This window comes from Ictalurus punctatus, chromosome 2 (genome assembly GCF_001660625.3).
Source record: "Ictalurus punctatus breed USDA103 chromosome 2, Coco_2.0, whole genome shotgun sequence".
In the NCBI taxonomy this organism is placed as follows: domain Eukaryota; kingdom Metazoa; phylum Chordata; class Actinopteri; order Siluriformes; family Ictaluridae; genus Ictalurus; species Ictalurus punctatus.
In genome coordinates, this window is record NC_030417.2 from 1,171,845 (window position 1) to 1,186,126 (window position 14,282).

Sequence of the window (14,282 nt, forward strand, 5' to 3'; positions counted from 1 at the left end):
TGAAGGCGGGGTTTAACTTTAAATGAGGAATTCAATTAACATGTATTTATATTTTTGTAGTTAAACTGTGAAAACAAAGCTACATACAGCAATTCATTCATTTTCAGCCAAACACCAAGGGGGGTACAAAGTTTTGCACATTACATCTCTATCAGGAGTTTCATCTTGAATCCTAAACGTTAGAGAGAACCAGGAGAGCGACCCAAACACACCGTGCTTACCTTAACTGAGCAAACTGTTCCCCAAAAACACGGCTAATATGAAGATTTCAGATAAACGAATAAGTGAGCTCTAATAAATGTTCCTCCCTCGACCCTGTGGTTCTCCGTTTCACTCCGGATCTTCATGCATGACCAACTGGGAAAAGGATTACGGAGAAAAGGATTTATCCCAAATCCGCCATCTGGCCTTTGAAATCAAACGAAGTTGGCATGTCAGAAAAGTATGTGTTAGCGTCAGCTGATTCAGACTCACGTCTCAAACACGCAACATTAACACTGCTTAGTGTCCTGCGTTAGAACCAACACGCTGTGCGGTTCTGACCGGTTCTGGATGGGGCGAAAGGTGTTTAGGATGGGATTAAAGGACAGGAGAAGGAGGTGTGCAGAGCTGGAGCTGTTTAAACGCTCGTGAAGAAGAACACACACATATCTGAGCTCAGTGTCCGATCTTCATCCGATCACACACTGCACCGACTCAGTTCATTTATTAAAATGATGTTATTTACTTTGTTTTTGCTCCAGTTCCAGCTGATAAACAACACGTGAGATCCTACAAGCTTACCTTAAGACATTCATTTTCTACACAGCATGCTGGATGATGATCTAAATATGACAGAGATTATATTTATTTATTTCACTTGTAGTTAATATTTAGATTCATAAAACAATGCGTCTGTTGATCCGGTAAATAATAAAAAATATTTCAAATATTAATATAACACCATAATAGGCTTTTCAGCTTCCCTTAGAGAATGTCATTTTTCACTCACTTATTCACTCCCTCAATCTGTCATTCACTCACTCACTCATTCACTCACTCACTCATTCACTCCCTCATTCACTCCCTCATTCACTCACTCACTCCCTCATTCACTCCCTCATTCACTCATTCACTCACTCACTCCCTCATTCACTCATTCACTCACTCACTCCCTCACTCACTCCCTCATTCACTCACTCACTCCCTCATTCACTCATTCACTCCCTCATTCACTCACTCACTCCCTCATTCACTCATTCACTCCCTCATTCACTCACTCACTCCCTCATTCACTCACTCCCTCATTCACTCACTCACTCATTCACTCACTCCCTCACTCACTCCCTCATTCACTCACTCACTCCCTCATTCACTCACTCACTCCCTCATTCACTCACTCACTCACTCACTCCCTCATTCACTCATTCACTCACTCACTCACTCCCTCCCTCATTCACTCATTCACTCCCTCATTCACTCACTCACTCCCTCATTCACTCATTCACTCCCTCATTCACTCACTCACTCCCTCATTCACTCCCTCATTCACTCACTCACTCATTCACTCACTCACTCATTCACTCACTCACTCCCTCACTCACTCCCTCATTCACTCACTCACTCCCTCATTCACTCACTCACTCCCTCATTCACTCACTCACTCCCTCATTCACTCACTCATTCACTCACTCACTCCCTCATTCACTCCCTCATTCACTCACTCATTCACTCCCTCATTCACTCACTCACTCCCTCATTCACTCACTCATTCACTGCCTCATTCACTCCCTCACTCACTCACTCATTCACTCCCTCACTCCCTCATTCACTCACTCACTCATTCACTCCCTCATTCACTCACTCACTCACTCACTCATTCACTCACTCACTCCCTCATTCACTCATTCACTCCCTCATTCACTCATTCACTCCCTCACTCACTCATTCACTCCCTCACTCACTCACTCATTCACTCCCTCACTCCCTCATTCACTCACTCCCTCATTCACTCCCTCATTCACTCCCTCACTCACTCAGTCACTCCCTCATTCACTCACTCACTCCCTCATTCACTCCCTCATTCACTCCCTCATTCACTCACTCACCCACTCACTCATTCACTCTGTCATTCACTCACTCACTCACTCACTCACTCCCTCATTCACTCCCTCACTCCCTCATTCACTCCCTCACTCACTCCCTCACTCACTCATTCACTCCCTCATTCACTCATTCACTCCCTCACTCACTCCCTCACTCACTCATTCACTCCCTCATTCACTCACTCACTCACACATTCACTCACTCACTCACTCACTCACTCATTCACTTCCTCATTCACTCACTCACTCACTCACTCACTTAATCATTCACTCACTTACTCCCTACCTCATTAACTCACTCACTCACTCCACCTCCAAGCCCCATGCATGTTTAATTCTGCTTCTTTCTTTTCATTCTTTACAGCTTCCTCTCGCTCCAGCTTCTGGCCTTTCAGTGGAAACTTACAGCCTCGTATCACTTCATCGGCTCCGTGCTCAGACTGCTTCATTTTAAACGTCACGCTGATAAATGTGCGTAGTGCCAGAGGACGGTGAACGTGGAGACAGCTTGTTCACAGGGACATGTCTGGCAGCGTAATTTACCTAACATTTAGGGAAGGAGTCTCCAATGTCAGCACTACAGTATGTAACAATCAGAGGTAACTTTATGTTTGACCTTTTTTTCATGCTGTTTCACGGTAACACGACAAGTTGGGTGTTTTTCCCCTTATTAACTTGAAAAGAAAGAGAATAAAGAGAGGCTGGCGAGGGAACGGCTGTTTATAGCTGCAATAGCATAAGTGAGACCTTGTTTCATCGACGTTCCACAACTGTAACTATAAACGGTTAAAAACGTGTGATGTGATGGCAAACTGCTGTGGTATAAGAGGAATAAAACACTTTGGGGGCATGTCTGTAAAATCACCAGCATTAGGAAAATAATCAGCTCCAGGGTGATGACAGTAACCACCGTCCTGTTTTATTCCTCACTCAAATATATGTGCATTTCTATCTAGCAAATGAACAAATGAAACCATACACCAGTCTTACTGCTGAGACACACACAGGTTCCAGAAACTCCAGATCTTATCAGCGTCTTTAAACGTTTGTCCATTCGCAGACACACAACCTTTTACCCTGCGACCCTAAACGTGTAATTAGTCCACGCTAATCTAAGCCTTCTTGTTATCTGTAAGAGAACACCAGCCTCACTTACACACACACACCGTAAAGCTGCGGAAAGCTTCCTGCACTCCCAGAGTTCTCAGGTGTGGTCTTCAGGTGTATTCTCGTACCTGTGTTCCGAAGAAGTGCCCCCTTATACACTTGTTCTCCACTTCACCTGTTTACCTGCTCACCCGGGCTCTCCTCCTCCTCCTTTTTCTTCTGCAACCCAATCATCAGGTGTAACATTACACCCCACAAAGGCAGGCGTGAAGGAATCATCAGAGCGAGTGCAACTCCGGAGAGCTTGGTAAACAATACCCGCCTTATCCAAACTTCAGCCTGAGTACCAAGACTTCACTTCCTTCCCAGCAGCGTTCACACATCTCACCTGAGCCCATCACCAGACTCAGAACGTGAGATCCTTCACGGCTTGGTGTGAATCGGTGCGGTCTCTCACATGAATCCCTCAGATTACATCAGTAACTGACCTCAGATTAACAATACAGCCTGTTTACGCTTTAAACCGAAAATGACACTGTTACGCTTTTAAGAGGGGCAATAATAATAATAATAATAATAATAATAATAATAATAATAATAATAATATCACACTTTCATGACAGTCAGTGATCAACATCCCTTGTAGAACATCATTTTTATTTTCAAAAAAGGAAGAAACAAAAGAAAAACCTAATTAAAAGGCTTAAAAGATAGAGATTCTCTTACAGAATGTACAATTTTAATTCAAAGAAAGAAGAAAGAGATTAATAATGCAAAAAAGGAAGGGGAGGAGTACACATATACTCCATCACAGAAAGAAAAAAAAAACATCAATTATAAAAAACAAAAAATAAATTGTCTGTTGTTAGTTTTATTTATTTATTTATTTATTTTAAAAAATCCCTTATACCGAATGTTGCTGGTTCTTGTTCATTCTTGATTTCTTTTTGTTTATTAACTGGCAGATAATGTTCGTCTTTTTAGTAATAAATACCTAAAATAAGATTAATAAGATCTCTATAGAACCATAAATGCACGTTTTAATGATGCTTCATTGGTTTATTACAAAAAGTTAAATCTATAATGAGCAGTGTATTTAATTATATTAACGGATTTATTCATTTATTTATTTTACAAATAATAAAACAACTTGTCATACTCAAATGATGGAAGCTAGTACATTTTTTTGCGGTGACTGTGAGTATAAAAATGCAAAAACGTCACAGTTTTTAACTGTTTATTTTTGACGCCTTTTTTTTTTCATCGTCTCCAAACTCGGAAATACCGCGTGACCCTCCTGGCTTTCCGTACGTGTTTACAATTTGTGCGCGCGGTGCATTTATAGACAAGCGAAAGCGAGCACGCGCTATTAATAACACTTCAAGATTACATTAAAGGAAAGCTAGGGATCCAATCAGATCTGATTAAATCTAGTAGATTCACACAAAAAAACGCTTCTTGTTAAAAGTAGACTCGTATGTTCGAGGCTTTAGTTGTTTTGAGCTTATGTCATGAGCTACAGGCTACTAAAGAACCACTAAATCGAAATAAATACAAATATATATATATATATATATATATATATATATATATATATATATATATATATATATATCTAATGGAGTTGTGAAGTAGCACAGATGTCTAGATGATTCGTTAAATTAGATTGTTTTATTAGCTTTATACTAATCTGGTTTGTTTGTTTTTGTATGACCTTTAAAATTACTACAAATTAAACATGTATAAGGAATGAAATGTGTATAATTATAGTCAGTATAAATAGAGCTGATTGAGAAACCTGAGCAGGTTGACATGTTCAGGCTGCACATATCAATTATTAAATCAGTAAATAAGAGTTTATCGGGCAGGTTTCGGGTAAAAGTGCTCAGGGCAGGGGTTCAGGTGAGAAGAGAAGTCTCTCGTCCTGTCCCTGTCTCAATCTGGACGCCTCAGAGACAAGCTCTCACATTAACAGCCATCTCAGGTACAGTATGGTTATAGGTTATAATGATTTATAACAAAAGGTCAGCACTTTAGACAACAAAAGTGTAAAACACAAACACGTCGTGAGACGTAAGACTCATGAGATTACGCTAAAGGTTAGAAAGGTTTACACCTCACCTTTACCTCAGGTTAGAAAGATCTGTGTCAGATCAGGATAGGTTAGCGATGAACTGAAATATGAGAAATTTACCTCAGACAGGCCTCAGTAAAGGTTAGTGCAAAACTCAAACTTGAAAGTTTAACCCCGTGTGATATAGACTCGCCTCAGAAAAAGTTAACGATAAACCGAATTAAGAGAAATTTACCTCAGATTCTAAAGACTTGCCTCGGAAAAAAAGTTAGTCATAAACAGAAATTAAAAAAAGATTGCCTTGGAAAAAGATTTAATAATACAATGAAATAAGAAAAATTTACCTCAGATTAGAAAGCCTCAGAAAAGGTTATTCCAAAACTCAAATGAAAGATCTACCTCAGTTATTAAAAAAAAAAAAAAACTCAGTTGAGAGAGATTTGCCTCAGTAAATGTTAGCCATAAACTGTAATAAGAAATATTTACCTCAGATGAGAAAGTTTTGCCTCAGAAAAAGTTAGTCATTAATAGAAATATTTAAGATTTACCTCAGATTGCCTTGGAAAAGGTTAATGATAAACCAGTGACCTCACATTACAAAGATTTGCCTCAGAAAAGGTTAGTCCAAAATGCCAATATGAAAGATTTACCTCAGATGAAAAAGATTTGCCTCAGAAAAAGTTATTCATTAACAGAAATATGAAAGATTTACCACAGATTGCCTTGGAAAAGGTCAAAGCTAAACCAAAATAATTAAAAATGACCACAGATCACAAAGATTTGCCGCAGATGAGGTTAGTCTAAAACGCAAATTTTAAAGATTTACCTCAGTTAAGAAAAACAAACCTCAGATTAGAGAGATTTGCTTCAGTAAATGTTAGCCATAAACTGAAATAAGAAATATTTACCTCAGAAAAGGTTAGACATTAACTGAAATATTTAAGATTTACCACAGATTGCCTTGGAAAAGGTTAATGATAAACCAGAATAATTAAAAATGACCTCAGATTACAAAGATTTGCCTCAGAAATGTTAGGCCAAAACGCAAATTTGAAATATTTACCTCAGATGAGAAAGTTTTGCCTCAGAAAAGGTTAGTTTTAAACTGAAATAAGAAAAATTTACCTCAGATTAGAAAGACTTGCCTCCGAAAAGGTTATTTATAAACCAAAATCTGAAAGATTGCCTCAAAAGATTAGTTATTAATATAATTGTTTAATAAGATAAAAAAGACACTCAGATGAGCGAGATTTCCCTCAGTAAATGTTAGTTATAAACCGAAATAAAAAACATTTACCTCAGATAAAGAGAATTTTGCCTCAGAATAGATCCGTCCTAGAAGGAAATAAGAAAAGAAATACATTAAGGTGAGAAAGATGTACTTCAAAACAGGTTAGTAATAACTTAAAATAGGAAATATTTTTCTAATATTGCGTCAGAACAGGTTAGTCTTAAACTAAAATATAAAAAGCTTGACCTCAGATGAGAACGATTTGCTTGAAATATGAAAGTTTATCTTGCTTCTTTAATCTGAACGTACTCAGTATTGGATATATTTCACTGTGATGATATTTATTACAGAACTGAGCAGGATTTCAGTCCACATGGAAAAGGATGGTGCCTTCGAACCATCACCAACAAACATGGAACAGACCACAGGTATGTTCTGTCCTATACTGAGTCAAACCCATTAATTATGGGCATCAAAAAATAAACAAACATAACACGTGCAATAACAAGATGCAATACTGCTTTATTTCTCTGTTACGGTTAGTATTTAAATAAAATTTAAAAATCTCTCACGTTGCCTTCAGACCTACCAAAAAGTATGTTTTTTTTTGTTTTGTTTTTTAAAAAGTATGTTTGGATTTGTAATTCAGCTAATAACAAGAATAGACTGTGTTTAATTTCATGTTGGAGTTGGACAGCTGTTTTACAGGTCACCATGGAAACCTGGACAGAATTGTTTTGGCTCTGACCTGCCCCCTAGTGGATATCATTTTTTAACCCTGTAGCTTGACAAACCGCATCTTTAACATTACGATGTTTTTGAAAAACTCTGCCCCATGTGTTGGAGGAAAACCGGTACGAAAATATATTCTGAGTTTATAAAACGGCAAGCTCTCTGTCTTTGTGTTTTACAGTGGCGAAAAAGGTGGCGAAGGTGAAAAGGAACCTTAGGAAACCACGGGGACGTAAGCAGAAAGCGAAGGAAGCCGACTGCGCGGTGAAGCTCCTGGCTGAACTTCCCTTCACCAGCACCGAGGTCTGGAAGGAACTCGGATGTGAGTCAGTTCTCCTGGTTTCATTTTCCTCTCCTTTTTCCGGCCACCAGTACTGAACGGTTTAAAAAAAAATGTTTTTTCCATTTCAGTCTCCGACCCTCAGGTGAAAGGGAAGACGAAAGGGAAGAGGAAGGAGAGGGGACATATGGAAAATGAGGAGGACGGAGAGAAAGAGAAGAAGAAGAAGATAGATAGTCCTCGCCCTAATTACTTTGTGTCAATCCCCATCACCAACCAAAAGGTTCAGTGCTGACTCTCGTATGCTCGTATAAATCCATATAAACAACAGGTTTTTTAAATGGAAACCGTTACGCTATTACGGCGCGATTACGCGTTTACAGTTTTCTGAACATGTGTATCAGATAAAACAGGGTGTGGAGGAAGTCCAGGCTGAGGTGCTACAGAAGGACCCTCGTCTCTCCAGAGCTCTGATTCCTGTTGGCACCCTCCACATCACGCTGCTCGTCACACACTTATCCACACAGGAGCAGATCGACACGTACGTACACCTCATATACGCCTGGAGACGTCTACACGTGTGTATGTACTTAGGAGGTTGAGTTCCAGTAGTAAATGCAACATGTTACTCCACGTGTAACGTAATTATTTATAAATGAAATAAAGGAGTAAACCGTTCTAAGTGTGTTTGAATGTTTATACACAAGAATATACGATAAACATAACGATCAAAATAAATGCACAACGATTAAACGATAAAGAGCACAGACGTCTGTTCGTTTTCTGAATATTACGCTAGATGCTATAATATAATATAATGCCAAAGTAATATTACGGTAATGCCACTCTAATGCCAAAGTAATATTACGGTAATGCCACTCTAATGCTAAAGTAATATTACACTAATGCCACTCTAATGCCAAAGTAATATTACACTAATGCCACTCTAATGCTAAAGTAATATTACTCTAATGCCAAAGTAATATTACAGTAATGCCACTCTAATGCTAAGGTAATATTACAGTAATGCCATGCTAATGCTAAAGTAATATTACAGTAATGCTACAGTAACTGTAATACCACTGCAATGCCCGGGTAATGCAACTGAAATCCCTCAGCAATATCACACCAATGGCAGTGTTATTCCACAGTAATTCCACTGTAATGCAGCATATTATTTGCTCTTTCTGAGTAAATGTATCTCGTAATCAACGGCCAGTCTTGAGCCATGGGAATGCTATTATATGAATGTTTACTTTTATTACAGTTACTGTGCAGCTCTGGGGTGATATTACATGATTTGTACTAGGGATGGGGTGAATTATGATTTTTCTCTTGAGTTCTTCCCACAACTCCTAGTCCGGTAGTGTTCTTCATGTTGGCTATGGATTAGATTGGTTTTAGAAGCAGAGAGGTTTATAATTATATCGTGGCACTCTGAACTCAAATCAGATTGAATCGTGAGGTACCTTGAGAGATTCTGACCTCTAATTTACCTGACGTGTTCTAGTACACAGGATGTTTTTACACAGGGGGAGTGTGTGCCGTTATGTAACAGTAATCTTACGCTCCAGTGGGTGCACATTATGATTGGATTGAGCAGTCAGAGGATTTTTGTGTGTGTGTGTGTATGCTTTTATGATGGCACACCTGCGTCAGTGCACTTCCCCGGGGATTAACAGCTAGGTATGTGTGTGTGTGTGTGTCGTACACAGAGCTGCATTAGCAATAGAAGAGATGGAGTCTATGTTGACGGCTCTGGTGGGTGGGCGGAGCCTCGTGCTGCCATTCTGTGGCATTGGTCACTTCAAACAGGAAGTAGCGTTCATCCAGATCGAAGAGGGAGAGCATCTCAGTACCCTCACACACATCGCAGGTGAGTTCTCCTTTATTTCTCTGTCTCTCCCCCCTCTTTCTCTCCTTTATTAGTTTCTTTCTTTTTTTCTGCGATTTTGTTTTTAACCCAGAGCTTTGCACATCACAGGAATGTTGTTATCTGTTTTGCTGAATAAATTTGGGAGATTTGATCACACAAACAAATGGAAATGCTACTAAGCCATATAGTATATGTTTATCCGTTTATAGTTACATCCCTGTTCTCGCTTACGTTATAGCAGCTACAAACAGGCATTTCCTCACCAGCCTCTCTCTTTTTTTCTGCACGCTTGAAGTTACCAAGACTAAAAAAAATGCAGCTTGTCATCTTTCCTAGAAATCGCAAAACGTAAACTCGGAAAACTTTCATACAATTTTACCTCTGAGCCGACACTGGAGACTTCTTCCATCTAAAATACAATGGGGTCAGTGTTGTCATTTGGCCAGTTTAAGCCTGTGACACCTCAGAAGGGCTCGAGAGCAGAACTGACGTCCTGGAACCGCCCTTACTGTCCGGTTGATTTTGCTACCTCATCCTCTCTTCAGCCACTGGAATGTACAGTAGTTTCCACCTGCTTACTTGTTCGCTACCAACTTCTTCATAGCAGGACCTTTTACACCTCTTGCCCCTAAGGCACTAAAGAGTGACTGCCCTGGAAAACCCCTGCAGCCAACATCAACTTGGAGATTTCAGGCCTTCCAGCCCGTTTAATGACTCCCAGAGATCAAAAGCTGGTGGTATTTCCTGAGCTTTCACCCATGTGTCTTCAATCCTCTCTTCCCAAGGCACTGTCAGCTCCATTAAAAATCACTTCGTACCTTTCGACTAGAGGACAATGTCTGATCAGAAGTTTGGGACCGCAGTTCCCCCTGGCAATTTACCTTCTGATGTCCACCCACATCTTCCAGTCACCCGCCATGGCCAGGACCCCTGTGCTCCCTGGCTCCTTATCTGCCTTTTCACCTGGTTTTAGGAAAGAGATGAAGCATGGTCTTTTTGCTTGATGCTTTTCTTTCTTCTTGTTCATTGCTTACTCCAACTAAGCAGCCAGCTGGACCAGCTCCTTGTCATGGACCACCGAAACCTCCCATCTTTCAGACTTGCTTGGCAGGAAGAGAGAATGTACTCAAGTAGAAGCTGATGCTCTTCCATGCCCCACACCTCCTTGCCACTGTACCTTTTCCCAATGAGTCCATCCTCCCAGCTGTTTCATGGCTATTGCTCTGGCATGCCTCTCCTCCTCCTCCTCCTCCACCATCCGGATCTCTCTCTCTCTCCTCTCCAGGATTAAATCTCCTGTCCAGTACTTCTACTTTGGAAAGGGCCACTTCATAGACAAGAAGTGGCCACAAGAGCCTGGGAAGGACCTCATACCTGGGCCCCAAGCCTTGAACATACCAGGTAGCCCAGGTTCTCCAGGGCTCTTGTTCAAATATCTACCTGAACCATCATCTCCTTTGCCCTCTCACTATCATTGAGCTCGGTCCTGTATCACTTCCCCAGGCTCTTTACAGGCTTTTCGTCTCACCAGTTTTAAACTGGAACCCGATCCTGAACCCAGCCCATCTTCAGGACCTCTGGATTTTAATTGTTTAAACCCCATTCAAGTCCATCTAAATCTGCCATCTAACGTCATCGCTCTGTTTTTATCCCAGGTCAATATCTCGCCGCATTCCTCCTTCTCTCTCTCTCTCTCTCTCTCTCTCTCTGTATTGATCTCTCCTTGTCTTACATTAAGCATTAGAGGGGTTTCAGTCTTAAAGCCGTCCTCTCTGATCTGTAAATAGCCTCGCCCATTCTGCTGGCTGAATCTCTCTCTCTCTCTCTCTCTCTCTCTCTCTTGCTGTGCTGTTGTTCCAGACTCAGTCAGGAAGGCGTTTGAGGAGAAGGGGATCCCAGCTGGAGACCAGAAAGCTTTCAAACCTCATCTGACCTTCATCAAGCTCTCACGAGCACCAAAGCTCCGGCGCCAGGTGAGAACCGATTCTCAGAACGCTTTCTTTCCCCTGGAGGGCAGGAGCAGGACACCGGATAAACCGACATAACTGAAAGTTCGGTGCCAGAACCTCAGACTTGTTTTTTTTTGGAAGAAAATTGGACTGTAAAGTCATGGTCACTGTTGAGGACCGCATGGTTTTACGTGGTTTTCGCTAACGGAGCGAAATTGATCTATTTTTGTTGTCGATTTGGAGATTTGTTTGTCGTCCTTTCCAGCGCGTCTTAATTTAGTTCTGGATCAATGATTCTGTGTTGGAACTTGACCACGGTGTCTCTAATCAGGTTTGGAGGACCGTTATCATTTCTATAGCAACAGCTCATTCACGGAGACGCATACGGCCGGGGGCTGCTCCACTGATAATAATCGTTGACATGTCTTTTGTAAGGAGATGCTTATTTAACATTTATGGAAGGAGTAAAGCTGTAGACTTCAAGTGCCCAGTGTTCTAGATCAGACTGAGAGCTTGTAGAATGACACGAGTCCCAGAATGTTGTAGGAAAGCCCGTGATCTGTCTGAGTACTGGATGAAAGCCCGTGATGACGCTGAGATGTTCTAGAATGACCGGAGCTCTAGTATTTTGTGAAACCCAATCAGACTGGGGAATTCATGAGCGCTTGCGTTCTAGAATGTTGTAGAACCCCTCACGCTGAAGGTCTGGAACACTCATTCTAAAATGTAGAGACTTCTGGGTGTTCCAGAATGATTAGATTAAGAAGTTCTAGAACACTGGAGTTCTAGAATGTTGAAGAATATAGAGCCTCCCAGGATGAGATCCCATGACTAAGAAGTTCTCGAACCTTCGAATTCCAGAAGGCTGAAGCTGCCAGCAGAACATTGAGGCTTTTCAGGATAGCCCACGATCAGACCGAGAAGTTCTAGAACGCTCAAGCTGTAAAATAATGAGGTTTACAGTGTTCTAGAATTTCTTAACCATCAGACTGAGAAGTTCTAGAACCGTTGAGTTCCAGAACTCCGAAGCTCTCAGTGTTCTAGAACCTCTCAGAATTAAAGCCCACGATCAGACCTAGAGTTTGTAGGACACTCGAGTCGCAGAACATTTGAAGCTCCCAGAACTTCTCAGTCTACGTTCAGACTGAGAAGTTCTGGAAAAAATTGAGTTCTAAAATGGTGAGGTTTACAGTGCCCTAGAACTTTTCAGGATGAAGGCCCACCATCAAAAGTACTGCAGAAGCACGTCACAGTGCATCCTACTCCAGCTCTTTTAGCTTAACCGTTTTTCAGTATGACACATTCTTGCATGTTTTGACCCGTAGTACTGTGTGTGTGTGTGTGTGTGTGTGTGTGTGTGTGTGTGTGTGTGTGGATATTTGAGTCTTCACCCTCAGGATGGAAGTGACAGATAGGAGTCGCCTCCTTAATCTTCCCCCCATCCACACACTTCCTGCTGAGGTTATCGGCCTCCACAGACTGCTGTACATCGTGTTCCTGTCCTCCGCTGTGTGTGTGTATGTGTGTGTGTGTGTGTGTGTGTGTGAGAGAGAGAGAGAGAGAGAGAGAGAGAGAGAGATTATTCAGAGCTCATCCCATTTACGTGTGTTTTAGGGAGTCAAGAAGCTGGACTCGAGCCTGTACGCCGCGTTTGAGCAGCGAGTGTTTGGTGAGGAGAACGTGTGCACCATGGATCTATGCTCCATGCTGAAGAAGAAGGATGCTGACGGGTACTATCACCGCGAGAAGACTGTCACATTCGGTGAGTCAGAACATGGGTGGTGTGTGTGTGTGTGTGTGTGTGTATGTGTGTGTGTCTGACGGAGTCTATTACTGAAGAATTCTCTCGAACGATATCTGTCCAAATAAAAGCAGAAGGTGAACTTTGAAGTTTTAGAACCTCTAGAACCAGGATGAGATCCTACTGCCAGACTGAGAAGTTCTAGAACCCTTGAGTTCCAGAAAGCTCGAAAGCAACATTGGATCTCGGAACATTGGATCTCAAACTTCTCTATAACACTGGAAACGTCATCATTCTGGAACTAGAGTGTTCTACAACTTCTCAGTCTGGTTGTAGGCTTTCATGCTGAGAAGTTCTAGCACACTGGAAACGTCAACATTCTGGAACTCGAGTGCTCAAGAACCTCATGGGCTTTCATCCTGAGATGTTTTCCATCTAGAACTTCCCAGTCAGATCACGGACTTCCATCACGGGACGTTATAGAACTTAAGCATTTTGGAAGTACCCAACCAGATCATGGGACCTCATGCTGACTTTATAACACATTCTGGGACTCAAGTCATTCTAGAACAGTGGTCAGCAGCCCTGTTCCTGGAGATCCACCTTCCTGAAGACTTTAGCTCCAACCACAACGGTGACCAACTACCTTAAAAAGTTCTTGATCAACGAACACAGGTGTGTTAGATTTTGGTTGGAGATGAAACCTGTAGGAAGATCTGATTGATCTAGATCTTCTCAGTCTGATTGTAGGCTCTCATCCTGAGAAATTCTAGAACACTGGGAACCTAAAGTCACAGCTTTACCGTTGAATGTTACAAAGCACTGACACTGGAGACTCCTTCCAACAGTGGATGGTTTTTAAATCAATGGTGGACTCTGGTTCAGTCCTGTGGTCCGGTCTTGCAGTTCGTTATCGACGTGGTCCAGGCCGTGTTCAGGCTCGTTCTTAACGTTCCGGCTCGGGTGATCCAATCACAGGTGGGCAGCTGAGACGGAGAGTTCTCACACACACAAACACACACACACACACACACACACACACACTTTTGTTTTCTGGAGTTTAATATTCTCTTGATACTGGACTCTAAAAATGGGTAAGGGGAAAATTTAAACTTGTTGTGTCGCCTGTCCGCCACTAGAGGTCGCACTTTAGCCTCAGATATTAAACATCATAGGTAAATTGAATTTGTTTCTCCATGACCATTCCC

At 41.5% G+C, this 14,282-nt stretch overlaps 1 protein-coding gene across 5 annotated transcripts in view; it reads left to right on the top strand.

Annotated features, from left to right (window-relative positions):
• Positions 1-4,806: 4,806 nt before the first annotated feature.
• LOC108257779 (A-kinase anchor protein 7) overlaps positions 4,807-14,282 on the top strand; it is a 33,836-nt gene continuing 24,360 nt past the window's right edge. For 4 of the 5 annotated variants that reach the window (XR_006983902.2, XR_006983903.2, XM_017455800.3 and 1 more), the window contains exons 1-8: positions 4,808-5,175; positions 6,847-6,924; positions 7,410-7,550; positions 7,640-7,791; positions 7,913-8,049; positions 9,224-9,384; positions 11,245-11,357; positions 12,948-13,095. Coding sequence is in view for 3 of the 5 variants with exons in the window: in XM_017455800.3 (XP_017311289.1) it covers positions 5,004-5,175; positions 6,847-6,924; positions 7,410-7,550; positions 7,640-7,791; positions 7,913-8,049; positions 9,224-9,384; positions 11,245-11,357; positions 12,948-13,095 (1,102 nt within the window). In the remaining 2 variants the exon portion in view is untranslated. Of the gene's footprint in view, positions 5,176-6,846; positions 6,925-7,409; positions 7,551-7,639; positions 7,792-7,912; positions 8,050-9,223; positions 9,385-11,244; positions 11,358-12,947; positions 13,096-14,282 lie in introns of all 5 variants that reach the window. The other variant, XM_017455810.3, reaches the window with a different exon arrangement.